Genomic DNA, 17,645 nt, shown 5'->3' with positions numbered 1-17,645 from the left:
GGCAGCTGCACATCCCCAGTTTGGAAATGGTGCAGTTGTAGCTCCTCCAGGATGAATAATTGGTCTCACACCATTCTGTAGCACAGAATATCCTCAGTGCAGCCTGAGGAAAACCCTCTGAGCTCCCACTTTCCAATGGATGCAGGAGTGACCTGCTGATTTCTCCCCAGGACCAAGTGCTAAACACATGCCCCACACAAGACTCCCATGTGCAGGAGCATGGATGGAGCCAGGCTATCAAAAGGACATTTCAGACTGTGAAAGCAAGCTCCAGCTGGGGAAAACCAGAGAGTAATGGCTATTTATGACTATTTATTTAATTTAATGCTGCTGACTACTGTACTGCTCCCTGACTTTTTCCCAGGGAGGCTGCTGAAATGGCTGCTGTACCATGAAACTGAGGTGCTAGGGCCTGGGAAGGGCTTTCTGGGGCTCATTTTCCCCACTGTGACTTGCCAGACTGTCCCAGAGTCCCCCTTCCCCCTCTTAGCCACTCCCACAATTACTAAGCACACAGAATTCCCCTGCTGCTGGGATTTCCCTCTTCTAGAATTTAATTTCAAGCACCAGGCAGGACCACACAGAGGAATCCCTGGGATCCACCCTGCCAGGAAAGAGCAGACTGTGCAAGAAGTACCTGGAATGTGGGGTCTCTTCCATGCAGAGAGAGTCAGAGAGGGTCACAGATAAATGCTGCTGATCAGTGTTTGCTGCTCACATTCTGTCAGGGAGGCAAGGAGCCCTTTTTCTCCCCCTGAATCCTTTCTCCTGTGCAGATTTCCTGCTGCAGGCTCAGGATATTCCCTCAGGCTGAGCCCCAGAGACAGAACTGCACAAGCTCTGTTAAATCACTGTCAGGCCAGGCAGCTGTAGCAATCTCACCACTGATATTTGTCCTACCTGCACATTAAAGTGGGTTTTTTAAATTGTTTGACACCCATCCTGCCACTCAGCAATGTGAATTCCTTCAATGAGAGCACAAGGGCAGCAGAACTTGGTGCTGCAGTGTCCTTCACACTGAGGGAGATTTCTTTTTGAGGCCTTAGGGCTTTGGCTTTTTCTGGTTCTTTCTTTTTCCCACTTGGCAGCCAGTCTGCCTGAGAGTTGGATGGGATTCACAGTCTTGTTTTGCCTCTTAATCTCTCACAGTAGTAATAAAAAGGGGAAACACAAGGTCTTAAGGCACTAAGGGTGAGGGTTTAAAGAAAACCTTGGAGTGTTTTCACTTCCTCTGCAGAGCTGGGATAGGAATCAGCTGCCCCTGAGCAGTCCCAGCTGACAGGTTAATTCCTTCTGGAGCCAGAGACAATTTTGGATTACATTTCCTGGAGGGATCAGTAACACTTTCTAGGAGTGAGAGGCCTGAATAATGTTACAGAGGGTGGTGCTTCCCCCAGCACTCACAGCCAAGCCTGGCTTCCAGCAGCAGGGTTTTGCTTCTCCCCTTGCTCACTCATCAGAAATCCCCCTGGATTCTTTCCAGGTGCATTTCCCCTCCCAGTCTGACCCTTGCACCTGCACATCTGCTGGGGTTTGATTTGCACAAAACAGGGATTTTTTTTTATTATATTTATTTTTAAAAAGGCATTTCTCCAGCCAAGCATGCAAAAGCAATGCCAACAGCTTGTAGCCTAATTCCTGCCAAGGAAGATGCTTCCTGTTGGGAGGAGGGAGAAGGGGGAGCAGGAGGCTCTGATCCACCAGTTTGTGACATCCTCACTGATCTTACCTTGGCACAACCTCAGCCCTGATAAATACACACCTTAGCTTAGCTTATCTTAGAGTTCTGGCAGCTGGGATTGGAGTGGATTTGAGTCCTGGGTAAGTGCTGTGCAGCCAGGCATTCCCGGAGTAGATACCAGAGGTTTCTACAGCAGCATCTGCCTGTGAAGCCTCTGAAGGACCAAAAACCAGGTTATTCCAACCAAAAACCAGATTATCCCAAGGCAGGGGCACTGCTGGGCCTGCACATTCCAGAGAGTAAATATGGGAAAATGAAAGGCAGAGAGGCACTTGCAGTGGGAAGGAGTTAGCTGTTAACAGGATAATGAGCTTTTTGGGTGCTCTGCACTCCAGGCACTCCTCAGTCACAAAACTGTGCTGTGAACTCACACTAACTGATACTGACTTGTGTCTGAGCCCTTCCTGCCTCCCTTTGGGACAGGAGAAGGGAGGCACATGCCTTTGATGGCCCCTGAACTGCCTGTGTGACACACAGGCTGCATTTACACCTCTGGCTGCTGTCCCTGTCTGCTGGGTGACACCTGACCCTGCTTGGATGCTTCTCATCTTAAAACAGAAACCTTGGGCACAGGGAATGTCTCTAGTGAAGTATGACCCTGGGTTGTAAGAGGAAAGGTTCAAAGCACAAGGCTTTGCTGGATTTGGAGCCCTGAAGGCACAAAACTGCCTGTGAGATAACAGGGCACGTACTGGGAGATCCCCTCTAGGAATGCTAATCCTGGAATGCTAATCCATGTCCTTATCAGACAGCTTCAGCAGCTCACCTGGGTGTAGATAAGGACAGACACTTCAGCCTCCTTGGCTCCTCAGCACTGTCCTGGTCGTCACATAAGAGTTTATTCTTACCTTTCTGCAAGAAGGTAGAAATTTCTTTTCCAGAGAGTGGCTGAAGACACTTTTGGTCTGGGCACTTGAGACCTTTTGGATTTGCTCTGGTGTGCTGCAGCAGCTGTTCTCCCCGAGCACCTGCCCTTCCCCACGAGCACAGAAACACACTCCTGATTTACAGCTGGAACTGTCTGGTTCCATGTTACACTGAAAATCAGTCTTAAAATCACTGTTTAAAGCAGCAGCGCCTGGCTCAGGGGAGGCAGCTCTGTCCTGTCTGCCCAGGCAGCTGCTGCCACCCCCAGCTCTTGACAGATCAGTGCTTTCTGCACTGCCTGCTCAGCTCCAAGAGGCTCTCCCCACGGATCTCTGCCAGGCTGCCACTGACACAGCCCATGGCACAGTTCCCTGGCCTCTGGCTTCATCTTTCCAGCCTCAGCACCACTTAAAATACTGACAGGGGCTTGCTTAAAACACAGCTCAGAACAGACACTCTGGAACCAAAGCCTCCGAGGGAAGTGGCTCACAGAACACCTGTGCCAGGGTGGTTCCTGTGCTCTCTGAGCTCTGTGGCTCACAGAACACCTGTGCCAGGGTGGTTCCTGTGCTGATTTTCCAGCCTGTTCCCCACTGGACATGCTGTGATCACTGTGGCTCACAGAACACCTGTGCCAGGGTGGTTCCTGTGCTGATTTTCCAGCCTGTTCCCCACCAGACACGCTCTGATCTCTGTGTTTGCAGTCTCTCCAGCACGAGTCTCTCTGTGCCATAAAACCTCTCTTTTTCCAGATGTGCACACTGGCCAAATACTCTCGTGTCTTGGGTGACTGTGATCAAGGCCATTCCCTGATCTAGGCAGACAGCATGGGCTTCTCTTAGCATGGATCATGGCATGCCATGCCCTCCTCCTCTCCCACACGTTTTGCAGTGCTTGCTATGGCTTTTCCCTGTCCCCTCGCACCTCTGCTGCTGGACAATCATTACCTGTGTCATAGATGGTCTGACCTGGTGCTGTCCCTGCCTGCCTTCCCCTCCTGCAGTCTGTATGCTCTTCAAGTGAATGTGTTTTGTTTTATTTTATTTTTTTTTTTTTCAGTAGGGAAAAGGACTTCCTTCTGCTGAAGGAATTATATTTGCACATGGCTCGGGGAGGTTCCTCCTCTGGCCGTTTCTGTTACCTCACTCATTTAGGCCAATTCCATTGCTAACGTTAAAGGCCACCTTCCCTGACCCAAACCCCGAGAGTAGGTAGGGAATGAACCCCGATGTGCAGCTCAGGTTCTGGAGCTGCCCAGTGGAATCAGGATTTGGGAGAGCAGCTGTTACAGCTCCATCCAGCAGGGAGGTGGAGCCTGTGCCACGCACGTCATCCCCATCTCCACCTGCTGGGAAATGGCCCTTGGAGAGCAGGGATGGAAGCACCGACCTGGCTCTGGGCTGGATGTGGAGGGAGGGAAGAGCAGCAGAGCAGTGGCAGCATCACAACCTCCCACGAGCAGCCCAGGACATCACCATTCCAGTGGGATTTCATCTCCCACCCCGTGCTCCAGGGCTGGAGAAAGCTGCTAAAACCCTGGGGCGTGTTCTCCCCACGCGGGTCCTGCAGTTCCTGTGCACAAGGGATGATGAATGAGGGTCTGCTCTCCTCAACACAGCACAGGAGCGGCTCCTACAACCACCACAGGCACCTGCTTCCCTGCTGGAATCCCCTCCAGACCCAGGGGCTGATGGCTGAGGTGACTCTGGGGTGGGTGGGGGAAGGATTGTGGGTTTGTTTTAGGAGTTGTCCCGACTGTCAGAAACTTTGCGCTGTGCGCAAAAAAAAAACACCACAAAAAAGCAAAACAAAAAGCAACCCGCGGTTCAAAGCGATACTGGAACGTACGTGCTGGAATGTAGGAATTGTACAGGCTCTGCAGCCAAACTCCGTGTAAGTAGTTAGTACCATGGAAGTACGGTATCAATTAAAAAATCTATCCAACAACCAGCGTGGCTCTTGGTTCTTTTTATTGTCCTGCCTGTTCCAGAGTCTCCTCTCTCATTCCAAACACACACAGAGTCTTTGCCGGGACTTTCTCTTCCAGGTCTTGAAGAATCACCAATTTTTAAATTATTATTCCTTTTTTCCCTGCGAGATTCTTGAGCAGAACTTTGCACCCCGTTTCCTCCTGCTTGGAACACCGTGAGGCAATGGTCACCTCTGTCTGCAGGAACTGGAAAAGTGAAAGATTTGTCCAAAAAAGCATCCAGAAGACGCCTGTGGGACTCAGGGAGGTGCAGGACAAGGGGATGGCCCTTCTTTACCACCTGAGGTAGCTCTCAAGAAGTTCTTGGGTTCACTCCTGTTTTGATTTAACAGTATGACACCAGAGGGTTTTCTGTGGCTCACAGGGACTGAGGAGCAGAGCTGGAGTGGGAGAGAGGTGTCCTAAAATTCAGCACGGGCTCAGTGCCGTGGGCAGTGCTGGAAACCCCAGTTACAGCCCAGTCCCTCCTCTGTGGAGCTCAGGATCCTGCCAGGCAAACTGGGATAGGGAAAAAGGTGGCTTCCAGCTGAATATTCTTGGATATTCTTTTGGATATCCCTTTTGGATATCAGGATTTTGGGAACTGGTGCCCAGACTGTGAGTGTGCTTTATCTGGAAAATGTGCTCCCCTTGCCAGGCTTGGCTCTGGGTTTGGGAGCAGTCCTACTACCAAGACTGCACTGGAGTAGTTGACTTAAAGTTGACACCCACTCTAAAAAAAGGGTTTTGAACAAGTGCCAGTTGGAAATCTGGCCTGAGCCTGCCTTACAAATGGGGTAATTTCCATGATTTTAGCGAGCACGTAAAAAGCAGCAGAACAAAGCAGAGGGGATTCCGTGGGTGGGGAGCATGCCTGGAGTCACGAGCACGTTGGAGCTACTTACAAGTGGAGCAGAATTTGTCAACTCTGGCAAAGCAGCACAGGCTCCATTGCAGCAGGGACGTTACAACTCTGCCGTGCAACAAGCCCAAACCTTCCCCACCTGGTTTTCAGCACAGTTCCACCCTGACCAATGCTTCTGCCTTTTCCCCCTTCCAATCCCAGCTGTTGAGCTCAACTGATCTGCACTGAAGGGCAGAAAACAATTTTTATTCTGCTTAACCCTCAGAAAAGGGAAGTTTGCATAGGAAAGATGGAATTTCCAGGGTGATTCCCAGGCACCAGAAGATCATTTAGGATTAATCCATACTACTTATACCGGTGATTACCTCAAGAGAGAATTAGGATTAACTGGGAAAAGTGGGTGTTTTCTGTCTATCCCTCTAGATGGTGCTGCTACAGCACCAGAGAACCACCACAGTTATAAAACTACAACCATTTTACTAAGCTGTGAGGGCTGTGCATCCTATTTATTTCTCCTGCCTACCAGCATGAGGCTGCCTTCCTTTTTGGGGTTTCCCAGGAAAAGGTGGATCCCCTACCTTGTCCTGCTGCCTTGCCAGTTGTTGCAGGTTCCTCCTCCCACTGTGCACTCCAGGGGCACACCTGCTGTGCCAGGCAGGTGGAAGGGGATGAGGGGTTTGACACTTGATAAATGAGAGGGACACAGGGGATTCTTATACTTACATCATCCTGCTTCCCAAAGCAGGAATACTTCTTGGTCTGTATTCTCAGTTCCCTCCAGAAGAAAGTGTGAACATGACACAGGGAACTGTCCTTCCTACTATACACTTCCAATTTTAGTGCATTACAGTCCTCACCCTACTCTGCTTGTGCATGGACAGCCTAAAATTCAGAGTGATTTCATTAATTAATTAAATTCTTCCTGTTCTAACACCAAGAAAACCGCTTGGGCCACAGTATGTGGTGGAATAACCCCCTAAGAGATCCTTGTTCGCAGTCCTGCAGCTCAGAGCAACGTGCCATACATACCCTTAACCTCTGCAGTGGAGAAGTAGCACATTTAGCAAATAAAGGTGGTGGTGAGAGCAGCTAAGAAGTGACAGGTGACATTTACAAAGCCATTGAGGTGATGGTGAAGCGGAAAGTCGGGAAGGAGCCGTGCTGCCCACACCCTGTGCTGTTTGCTCCGCATGCTTCCACAGAGGAGTCCTTCAGCACCGGGCTGGCAGCTCAGGTGGGGTCACAGGACCAAAGTCAAGGCTGTACAGAGTCCAAGGCAAATGGAAGAGAATTTACACTTCCCCGTGTTCCTCCCCACGGCGCAGAGCTCCCCCTCAAAGCTGGCTGGTGTGGCATGGTCCGTCTGTCTTCAGAGCCCCTGCAAGGGAGACAATTCCTCTTGGAGCTCACAGGGGTGAGGATGGCAACAGAGTTAGCACAGGAACTGACCGCAGGTGAACGAGAGAGTAAAAGATCCAGATTTTTATCTGTAGCACACAAATTCCTTCCTAGAACGTGTTTCTTTGGGAGACAGAGCCCTTCCAGTCCTCATGGGCACAGCTGCAGGGGAAAGTGAAGATTCCCAACTCCACAGCAATAGGTAAAGGAGGCACAAATACATCGTGGCCTGTGTTGGTTTGGGGGTTCAAGCAATACAAGTACACCCCACACCTAAAGACACCTGTATGGCTTCTAAGGTCGCTGGGGGAGCTCCAGAGGAGCACAGCCATGCTCCAGGAGTCTCCAGCCCCACCACAAGGAAGCTGAGGGGTGGACAGACACAAGGAGTGACCACTTCTTCATGACCCACCTTGGCGCCGTTCACTGCGCTGCCTCCCCTCTGCTACTCCTCCACAGGCACAGCACAGTTCTCCTTGTTTTCCGATGGAATTGCAAGATAGTCTGTCCTGTAGTTGGAGGGAAGGAGGAGAGCACACAGTGTAAAGCCCAGCTTGGGTAAACTCACCTTTGCTGAGAGCCTGGAAGCATCTCTGAGGTAACAAATGTCACCTGTAGATGCTCACAGAGGGAAACTCCTTGGCACAGGCAGGGGCAAACACCGAGTCTTCTCTGCCTTCCTATGTACAAAGAGTGCTCTAAACCAAGCCAGGTGTGTGAAAAGATGGGAATGGGCCAGGATGAAACCAGACCTTCCAGGAGAGCATCTCCACGTGGTCCAAACCTGGAATACTGCTCACTCCCTGCCTGGTGTGTGGTGCAAGGGGGCAGAGTCTTGGTGCTCCTAAACACTGCAAGGACTTTGGACAAAGCAAACGCCAACCAACCCATGCCACAGCAAAGTTCAGTCTTCCTGCAGTCTTCTAGCATGTTTTAATCACTACTCACTTTGTCAACCTTATTGAGGATTTCTGGCACACTACACAGGGTCTGTCCCATATTGCAGACGCCCTACAGGCACAGGTTCCTGCTGGTACAGAAACAGCTCCTTGGGGTTTTACAGTACATGAGGTGAGGCAGAAGGAATTAATATTACACAATTTATTCAATCATCAGGAAGAAAAAATCATCAATTTTAGACCTGATTATCCTGTACTAGCAGGGGTCTATACACATTTGAGAGCTCTGGGACACGTGAAGAGCTCTTGCAGAACAGATCTCACCTCCAGGGGTTCCACACTTACGCGTTTTCTTGGGCAGCCTCCTCTGCCTTGGAGACCTTCCTGTAGCAATAGATCATCTCAATCAGCAGCCACAGAGTGAGGAAGACCAGCAGAATATACATCATAATTTCTGAGATGACAGAGGTGAAATCTTCTCCAGCTGTGAATAAAATGAAACAACCCCTGATCATTTCCATGCAGCTCCATGGACAGTTTCCACCCTTGTGTCATCCTTCCTAACCTGCCTTGCCAGAATCTCCAGGTGCCTTTAGGCTGTGAGGGGGCAAAAGAGAGGGACCTGCAACAGGCAGGGATCGCAGAGGGATCCAACACGCACAGCCCTGTCTGTGCCTCGCATCCTGTGCCACCCCCGCATCCTGACGGATTGCTCACCTAGCTCATCTTCACGCTCTGTTTCCTCCCTGTGTCCCACTCGCTGGTGTTACTCGGCTCTGTTGTGCCGCCAGTGATTTGTAAAGGATCAAAACACCGAGGTGCTCACAGGGGAGAGGGAGGGGAAGGGGCAGACAAAAGGGCTGAGAGCTCCCGGCCCTCTCTGAAGAGAGCAGCAGAATCCCCTGCACTGTCTGTAACATGCCGCGATTGCAGCACTGAACCCAGCAGCACCCAGAGGAACAGAAAGACTCAGGAGCACCACAGAGGGAAGGAGGAGAAGCAGGAGGCTGGTATCAAAATGGAGAACGAGTCGTTGTTCCAGGAGGGAGGGGGCGGCAGCAAGGAATCACTGCGGCTCCCTGGGAAAGGCATCGCTGTAACATCCAGAGCCGCCACCGGAGGAGCTGGAAACCTCTGCTGGGGCCTGCCCAGCTGTGCCCAGCTGTGCCCAGCTGTGCCCGGCTCACTGTGCCTTCCCACACCACACACAACCAGCCTGTGCCCAGAACCAGCCTCCAGCCACCAAACAAGCCACAGGTTTTTCCTCCTGAGCCGCGTTTGTCAATTGCAAACTCAGAGCCATCTCCTGCGGCGCAGTGACAATCTCTGTCCCTGGGTGACAACACCCACGGCCAGTGACAGCACAAAACACCCTCCTACCCTCCTCCACCATGGTGAGCTGGACCACCCTGGCCAGTGACAGCACAAAACACCCTCCTACCCTCCTCCACCATGGTGAGCTGGACCACCCTGGCCAGTGACAGCACAAAACACCCTCCTGCCTGTTGCAGTGTAATGTCATGGCTTGCCTCAGTTACCCCGGTCCTTCCCCAGGTGTCAATCCCCTCTCCTTTCCCCCGCCCTGACTCCTACTGGGCACTGTCTATCAACTCAGAAATTCCAGGGGGCATCGAGTGATTGGGCAGATTCAAAAGATGCTCTCCCTCCCTGGGGGCCATTGGCCCATCCAGGTGTCCCTCTCACCTGAGACCTGCCCGCCCCATACCTGGTTGGTGGTCCTTGGCTGCCCTCCTGCCCCTCTCCCCCGGGTAAAAGGGCAAGCACACCACATGCTCAGAGTTCTGGTGGAGCTGTTGCCAGCTTCAGGGGCCATGCAGCCCAGAATAAAACCTCTGGATTAAAACCCTCCATCAGGACCGGCTCCTTCCTTCACCATCGCCTTAAAAGCTTCTCCAGCACAGGGAGGCCTGAGGAGTGACCTTCTTCCACAGCAAGCTCCAGCCACAACCACTGGAGCTCGGGCGTGCCCGGACGTGTCCCCACGTGCCCAGCTGTGACCCACAGCTAGCCAAAGCGTCCCTGGGGTTGGAACACCACAGTTGCCGCTATTTGGCTCAGCAGCAGGGCTGGACGAGTCAAGGCACGTCCCAATCAGCGATATTGGTAAAAACCAATACCTACCCTCCTCCACCACGGTGAGGTGGATCACCCTGGAGCTCTGGAAGAGGGGCCGGTGGATCTCGAACTCGAACTCGCGGGTGATGTTGCAGGTGTAGACGCCCGAGTCGTTCAGGGTCACGTTCAGCACGGTGATGGACACGTCCTGCATGTCTTTGCTGCCGTTCCACTGGATCCGCCCGCTGAAGCGGCTTGGAAATTCGTGGTTTGTTTTCCTGTACTCGTAGATCTGTGAGGAGATAAATATAAATGGATATATAGATCTGTGAGGAATATATATATATATATATATATATATATATATATAAATATAGATAGATCTGTGAGGAAATAGAAAGGGATGTGCTGGTTAATTGTCACTGTCATATTTTCTGGAAGAATGCCTTACCCAGGATTTCTCTCCTGGGAAGCTGAGAAGCCTCAGAGAAAAAGGAAAACAATGTTATCTCATTTGCTTCTCCTGTGTTTTGCTGCTTTGGAATGTGGTAGGTGATTGCTTCATTGGTTGCATGTGAATTGTTTTTATTTATTATGGCCAGCTGTGTTGGACTTTCTGAGAAGAGAGTCAGGAGTTTTTCATTATTATCTTTTAGCCTTCTGTCTGTATCCTTTCTGTATTCTTTAGTATAATTTAGTATAGTTTTAGTATAGCATTCTTTAATATTATATAGTAACATAAAATAATAAATTAGCCTTCTAAGAACATGGAGTCAGATTCATTCCTTCCTCCTCCATCTGGGGAACCCCGAAAATACCAGAGTTAATCTCTGCCTTGGACAGCAGCACAGCAGGAGCCAGGGGCAGCATCCCCCTCCAGCTGCACTCAGGGATGCTCTGAGCTCCCTTGGTAACAGCAGCTATTCATATTCCATCATCCTTTGCCTCAAAGTATCAGGTGACTTTACAAAAGACAGGAAAATTAGTGATCAGGAATTCAATATCTCCACCAGAGAGGGAGAAGAGCTAAGGCACAGCAAAACACAGATGCACGTGGACACAAAAAATCAGCAATGGAACAGAAAACTGGGATTCTTCATGCCTAGCAATGTGCCTGTCAGTCATGCATGTGAGACCACCTAGGAAAGAACCTCAGAATACCCACAGTGAAGACCAACAGCCCTTTTTGGGAAGCCCTGGGGTATTCAGCTGAGATGGAAGTGCTGCAGGGCAAATATGACAGTGTGACATTCTGGCTGACCACAGTCCCACCATGACCCTGCCCACCCCAGCTCGCTTTGGTTGGAGTTCTGTGGGTTGCCACTGGCAAGTGGATCCCCTGGGGCACTGGAAGAGAATTCCCATCTCATTCCTTAGCCTGGTCCCTTTTGTTCTCAGACAGAAGGAGAATATTTGTCATCCTGCGTGGCCCTGCTCAATCACAGCCACTGATTTAATGCTTCAGAGTCAGATAACATAGCTAGAAAGAAATGTGCACTCAGCCTTTATCTAGTTCTCCATTTCACCATTCTCTCTTGAATTCCAGCTGCTCCTCATCTGTCCAATTTCCATTTTGATTCACTCTGAAAATCAATTTTACCTTTTCCTGACAGGGATCCAAAGCAGCTCCTGGAGATCCTCCCACAGTTAGGATAACACAGCTTTCTCTGAGGCAAAGAGAAGTAAATCCTGCCCTACAGATTTATTTTTATTAATTTCATCTCCAAAAGAACAGCTTTGGGATTCAGAACCAATTCAGACAAGGGTACCAAGGGTCAGTCATCTTTGACATCCTCAGATCCTGGGCTTGAGGTATTGAGGGAATGGGTCTGGGAATTGGCATTGATTAATCTACAACCCAAATGTTTGACCTCAGCAACCGACTGCAGCTTTTCCAGCCAGGAGTTCGTGCTGTGCCCAGGTGTGGGAATGGGATAAGCAAGGAAAGAAAGAGAAAGGACTCAGATGCCAGTGATACCTACAGGCTCATCCTTCCCCCCGTTGGGCCTGTAGAACCATTCCACCACCGTGCTGGCTGTCACCTCTTCTCTCTTCATGCAGGAGATGCAGAGCAGCTTCATGTCCATCCCTTGGACAGCCTCTGTCTCAGATGGAACTTCCACACACACGGAGGAACAAAATCCAGCTGGGGGAGAGGAGCAGCAGAGAAAGAGGTGTTAGGACAGAATTAGAGAAATATCAGTTATTCACATCTTGACATTAATGTCCCTAATGGAAAATGGCTTGATTTATTACTAGTGCTGTCTGATAACAGATTAAGTCTCAAATGTCAAATTTTACCAAGCTTCCTTCTCCTGAGATATTAATAATTCATAATAATTAACAGAGGGTGATCACTTCACACAGATTCACCTCTCCAGCCTCTGCTTTGCCACAACTTTCATCTTTTCCTGGTAATTAATGCCACTTTAAAGGCATTGTTCTTTGCCTCCCATGCGTGCTGGGCATGCTCCTGTCAGAGCAGCAATTACAGTCTGGGATGAGGGGAAGCCCAGAATTCCAGACTGGAGGAACAGCTTGCTCTTTGTGCTAAATTGGAAGGTCTGGATGCTTTAATTCAGCAAAACTGGGAGGGTCCATCACCCTTCCTTTCCCTGGGATCCATGGGCACTACTGGGAACCAAGGGGCTTGGACGGGAGTGAATTTGGCAGCAGGAGGAGTTATTGATTTCCCAGGCATTCCTGCTCAAAACGCTTCCAATCAGAGCTGTGCTAAGGCTGGCAACTCTCGAACACTGCTCTTGCAAAGAGGACAGAAATCGTTGCATGTGAAGCCACACAATCAAGCAGAAAGGGATTGTTTCAGCACCACATCTCCGACCAAATCCCTGCTGACATTTGTCCCCCGGGCTAAACAATCCCGGGCTCTGTGTGTCCAAGGCTGTCTCCAGAGCCCAGACGCTGACTTTGCTGGCTGCTCCCTCCTCCCCAGCCTCTGAGGCACCATTAACCCACTCTCTCAAGCAACATATTATCCCGGGACTATTCCTGGAAGCAGCCTGGGTCCAATTCTCCCAATACTACCAGCTCCACGGACAGCAGCAGCTTCCAGGGAGAAATAAGAAAAAAAGCTCCAGGATCCTGCTTTTCTCTGAGAGTCTGCACACACAGACAGGCACCCACACACAGGGCTGAAGACACACGCACATCGAATGTGGCAAAACCACCCAGCCTCTTCTCATGGCAGGAATCAAACTGCAGCTGCCATCGATTGATTAACTCCAGTTTACACAGACTGCACGGGAAACCGGCACTAAAACACCTCTTAATGGGCTGCACACCCTCCCCGAGGCAACTCGATGTCAAATTACGCTGCAAACCCCACACCAAGAGCAAACAGCAAAGGACCAGCACATGCTTTGTGCTCGGCACTGAGGTGTTTTCACTCCCTCACGCCCACACCAACTCCGCACGAGCGTAATTCCCTTCTCCCGACAACAAAAACCCCACTCGGAGGGCAGGTACGAAGGGATCATCCCCCTTCTTTCCAGCGGCAAGCCCCGGCGGGGCTGGGTGGAGAGGGATGGCAACACCTACCCCAGAGCAGCAGGGCGAGCGCGGCCGCGCAGAGCATCCGCGGCAGCGCAGCCATTGTTCCGAGCCGGGCCGGCGCTCGGGCTCCTCGGCGCGATGCTCCTGGATGCTCTTCCCCCGCTCGCTGCGCTCCCGGCGCAACAGGATGCCGGGCGGGGAGCGGCCGGGCGGGCGCGGTCCGGGGGCTGCGCTCGGCCGCGGGGGCGGCAGCACCACGGACAGAGCCCGAGCCCGGAGCCCGCACGGAGCCCGAGCCCGGAGCCTGCACGGAGCCGGAGCCCGGAGCCCGCACGGAGCCCGAGCCCGGACAGCTCCGCGGCTCCGCGGGCGCGGCCGGCGCTGCGCAGGGCGCGGGCGGAGCGGAGCGGGAGCAGCTTTGGATCAGCAGCAGCAACAGCAACAGCAGCGTTGCAGTAACAGCAGCAGCAGCAGTGGTAGCAGCAGCAGAAGCAGCAGCAGCAGCAGCAGCAGCAGGTGCCCCGCGCAGGGAGCGGCTCCGCGGGGCGCGGCCGCGGCGCTTTTGTTGCGCGGGCTGCGGGGCGCAGCGCCCCGCGGGGAGGATGCCTGGGAGGATGCCGAGGAGGATGCTGAAGAGGATGCCGAGGATGCTGGAGGAGCCCGGGCGGGGGGCACGGCCGGCACATGCGCGGCCGCCTCCCCCGGCCCCGGGCGCGCCGGGCTCCTCCCGGCTCAGCGCAAGCAGCCTGGGGCTCCGGTGGTCCCCAGGGCAGCGCCCAGCTTGGCTGGAGACATCACACAGAGGATATCACACAGTCACGGAGTGTTAAGGCGTTGGAATGGACTTTAAAGCTCAGCCAGTCCCACCCCCTGCCATGTTTGGGGACAACTCCCACCAAGCCACATCCAACCTTCGAGCACGTCCAGGGCAGCCACGACCTCCCTGGATGCCCTGTCACCGCCCTCACAGCAAAGCATTTCTTCCCAAAAACTGAATTTCTCCTCTTTCCATTTGTACCCCTCGCTCCTGTCCTGTCTCAACAGATCAGCACCACTGTCCTGCCTCCAAAAAAGCCAAGAGGTGGGGGGGGGAAATGGGGGGAGTTATCCCTGTGGGGTCACAGAAAGGCCTCTGCTGCTAATAAGTTTAATACTAACATTTGCACGGCTCTGAAGGTCACAGTTGGAAATACTGGGAAATCCTCTTGCCTCATGTTCCTGCCTGATTCCAGGGAATTTAATGCCAGCAGCAGGCTGGGCTTTCTCTCCTTGGACGGGGGCCACCGTGCCCTGGAGGGCTCCTGCAGCTTTGAAGGTCACAGTGCACAGAGAGGGGGAAATGAAGCATTTGTTACATGTACTCCTTTTAAAGCACCTGCAGCTCCACACACAGCACAATCTATTGAGTTAAACCTGGCCAGCCCCACCAGAGGATGACACGGGAGTGACTGGCAGTGCCAAAACTCAGCGTGCAGGTGGCCAGACCCACCCAGAGATGTTTGCAGGCAGCAGAAAAAATCAGCTCCAGCTGTACTCGGGCTCTCAGCTGGGCACTCCCTGCTGGTGGTGGCCACTGCCACAGCTCTGTGGCCTCCCCAGGGTGGACACAGGGGCACACACGTGAGATCAGGTCCCTGCACTGCTGGAGCGAAGCAGGCACAGAACAAAGCCAACACTTTTCCTAGACATCACCTAATTGTGTTTGTGTCAGCAGGCTGCATTCATCATCTGCCAGCGGCCACGCGCAGCAGCTGCCTGCACGTCACCCTGCACAGGCTCCAGTGGCTGCTCCAAGCAATTCCCAGCTAAGGACACCCTCCTGGTGCCTCCTTCTGCCTCGCCGTGCTGACTGCACAGGTTGCTGTGCCCACAGCTGACTGGGATTCCTGAAATCTTTGCAGCCTGAAGTGTTCCAGCAGGGACTGGCCAAAGCCACACGCTGGCTGTCAGGTTGTTCTCACTCTCCCCTCTGCTCCCAGGCTTCTTTGGGCTCCACTGCACTCTTCCAGCAGCCCAGCAGAAGAAAACAAACCTATTTAATGTACCTGCAGGAGCCAGGTGTGACCAGGGACACCAACATCTTGCAGGTTGCTGATGCCAGCATTCCATCCCCCCCTTAGGAGTCATCCATCATGGATATAGAAAGCTTAAAATCTGATTTCCTCCCTGGGAAGACAGAACAGCAAATGTGATACCCAGAGCTGCATGAAGGACATTGAGCCATTTCTTTTATCCCATTTCCCCTTGTTATCATCACAACAGAACAAAGGGAAGGCAGGTTAAGCCACAAGGATTTGCTCCTACCCCTTCTGGAACAATCCATGCCATGCACAGCAGATGAGTGCTGGGGGTGGGTTTTTTATAGCCCCAGGAGCTGCTGGAAAACGTCCCTGGCTCTCTCCTTTGACAACCACCTGTTCCACAAAGCACCATGGAAATCAGAGCTATTCCCAGGCAGCCAGGTGCCCTGGCAGAGCGCAGAGCAGGGATCAGCAGGGCTGCACTGTTTGTGCTGCTGCCGCTGTAATTACATCTATTACAGAGAATCCTGCCAGGGATGAGACTCAGGGGCCAAGAGGATTAAGAGGAAGCAGCAGCTCGACCACACTGACTCAGTCAGAGTCACTGACTGACCCCCAGCCCCTGCTGCTCCTCAGGTAGAAACAGAAACCTTTTCTCCTCTAACCCCGGGCACCCCAGAGCCCGCCTGCCAAACAATTCAAATTATATTGGCAAACAAACGTCCTGAAAAAGTAATGAGTTTTCCCTCAGAATCACTCATGTTCCAACCCCAAGTACTTCATTCCAGACCAGCGTTGTAGCTGCTATTTAAAGAAGGGAAATGGGGCCCTGAGGTGAAGAAAACCTCTGGTGAAACTGGCCTTGGATTTGGGTGGATTTTGGGATGAAAAGCTACATGTCAGGGAGGTCACACCCTCTTCCCCAGCTCTGGAGAAGTTTATTCTTCACCTCGAGCCTACCACAGACAAGCTCCAGGGTGATTTGCAATAAACACCTGTAGTCCCCCCAGATTCCTAACCTGCCACAAGCTGTGTTGGTTTTGTTTTCAAAGCAAACCTCTCTGGGCTCTCTCAGAGTGACTGAATGAAAGGGTAAGATCATTTCACTCTTGCTACAATCTGGGCTTAGCTGGGAACCACTCCAATGTCGCCCCGTGCCTGCTTAGGACAGGCAGCAAACACCTCCCTGCCCTCTTCAGGAAAACATGCAAATAATCAGGATGTCACACTCAAAGCTGTTTCAATTCTGAGCCCTGCACGAGAGATGGAGAGCAGAGATCCTCCCAACCCCATCCCACGCCAGGATGATGCACAAGCTGCTCCTCCCTGCCCTGCCCAGCCCCGGTGCCTCCAGTGGGGGGCTGGGGGACAGGGGTGGCCTTTAGGGCACCACAGAGGGCACTGCCACTCCAGGGGACAGGGGGAAGGGGATGCAATGCTGAGAGAGAGAGAAATCTTGACTGTAGAGGGAGAAATCTCTGCAAGAAGCAGCCCAACTTATCATGCGGGGGTTGCTATGGCAACCCACCCAGTTAATGCTTCACAGGAGGAAAAAAAAAAAAAAAAGAGAAAAAAAGGCTGAAAAGGCTGGCACTTGTGCACAGGCACAACAAGACGAGGAGATAAAAATAATTTCATCACCCTGCCCCCACTAATCCCTCACTGTCATGGTCCCTGAGGCTGGGACAGGGCAGTCGGAGCGTGTCTGGGCTCCTCTGCCGTCCCCATCACATCAGGCCGGCCCCGCCTGGCTGCCAGGGGACACAGCAGAGCCACGGCCGGCATCAGCTGCTCCCAGAGGAGGAGGTCCAGCCCTGCAGGGCTCCCACAGCCAGCCCTGCAAGCCCCGAGGCTCAAAATGCAGAGAGCCCCTTGGTGCTCCCCACCCTGCTCCCCCCGAGCAGCTCCAGCCGGGATTTGGAGGGAGCGGGGCTGAGCGGAGGAGCCCTACAGGATAATGAATGCCAATTTAGAGATGTTGGATTTAATGGATGCAGGCACCCTTCCCACGCGCTCCGACATCCGTGCTGCACAAATCCCAGGCGAGGGAGGGCTGCTCTCTCTCTCTGGTTGTTTCACAGGGTGCCTGGGGGGTTAGAAAGGCTCATTCAGTTTTCTCTTTTCACACTCGAGGTTTGAAATGAGTTCCTCGTGTACCTGCCAACACCTGGATCCTCCGATTGTTCTCAGCTGGAGGCAGCTCCAGCTTTGCTCTTCGCACACCTCTGTGCCTTCATTCCCAGCTGATGCACAGATCCGATGCTGAGGACTTGATTTGCATTTTCCAGCCCCTTCC

At 52.5% G+C, this 17,645-nt stretch overlaps 1 protein-coding gene across 3 annotated transcripts; it reads right to left on the bottom strand.

The window, feature by feature from the left end:
* Nucleotides 1-4,560: 4,560 nt before the first annotated feature.
* Nucleotides 4,561-15,485, bottom strand: SCN3B (sodium voltage-gated channel beta subunit 3). Of its 3 annotated transcripts, none has more exons than XM_041480520.1 (6): nt 15,374-15,485; nt 11,798-11,961; nt 9,882-10,107; nt 8,085-8,223; nt 7,253-7,349; nt 4,561-6,820 (listed from the first exon to the last, which is right to left on the bottom strand). In XM_041480520.1, exons 1-5 carry the CDS (start codon nt 15,453-15,455, stop codon nt 7,286-7,288), a joined length of 675 nt encoding a protein of 224 aa, XP_041336454.1. In that variant the 5' UTR covers nt 15,456-15,485; the 3' UTR covers nt 4,561-6,820; nt 7,253-7,285. The 3 variants fall into 3 exon arrangements, with proteins under 3 accessions (XP_041336454.1, XP_041336456.1, XP_041336455.1); XM_041480522.1 differs by lacking the exon at nt 15,374-15,485 and adding an exon at nt 13,374-13,573; XM_041480521.1 differs by lacking the exons at nt 4,561-6,820; nt 7,253-7,349 and having other exon boundaries at nt 8,058-8,223.
* Nucleotides 15,486-17,645: the final 2,160 nt, after the last annotated feature.

The sequence above is a fragment of the Pyrgilauda ruficollis genome, unplaced genomic scaffold (assembly GCF_017590135.1).
Source record: "Pyrgilauda ruficollis isolate IOZ18807 unplaced genomic scaffold, ASM1759013v1 scaffold52, whole genome shotgun sequence".
Lineage (NCBI taxonomy): Eukaryota > Metazoa > Chordata > Aves > Passeriformes > Passeridae > Pyrgilauda > Pyrgilauda ruficollis.
Note: the sequence above shows the minus strand (reverse complement) of the source record. Positions and strands in the feature narration are given on the sequence as shown.

Excerpts from the sequence above, each read along its gene's own strand:
- SCN3B (XM_041480520.1), bottom strand. The coding sequence starts at position 15,455 with ATGACTCCTAAGGGGGGGATGGAATGCTGGCATCAGCAACCTGCAAGA. Across the intron at positions 10,108-11,797 it reads ACGGGGGGAAGGATGAGCCT|ATCTACGAGTACAGGAAAAC; the intron begins GTAGGTATCACT and ends ATCTCCTCACAG. Across the intron at positions 7,350-8,084 it reads GAGGCTGCCCAAGAAAACGC|GACAGACTATCTTGCAATTC; the intron begins GTAAGTGTGGAA and ends CTCCAACTACAG.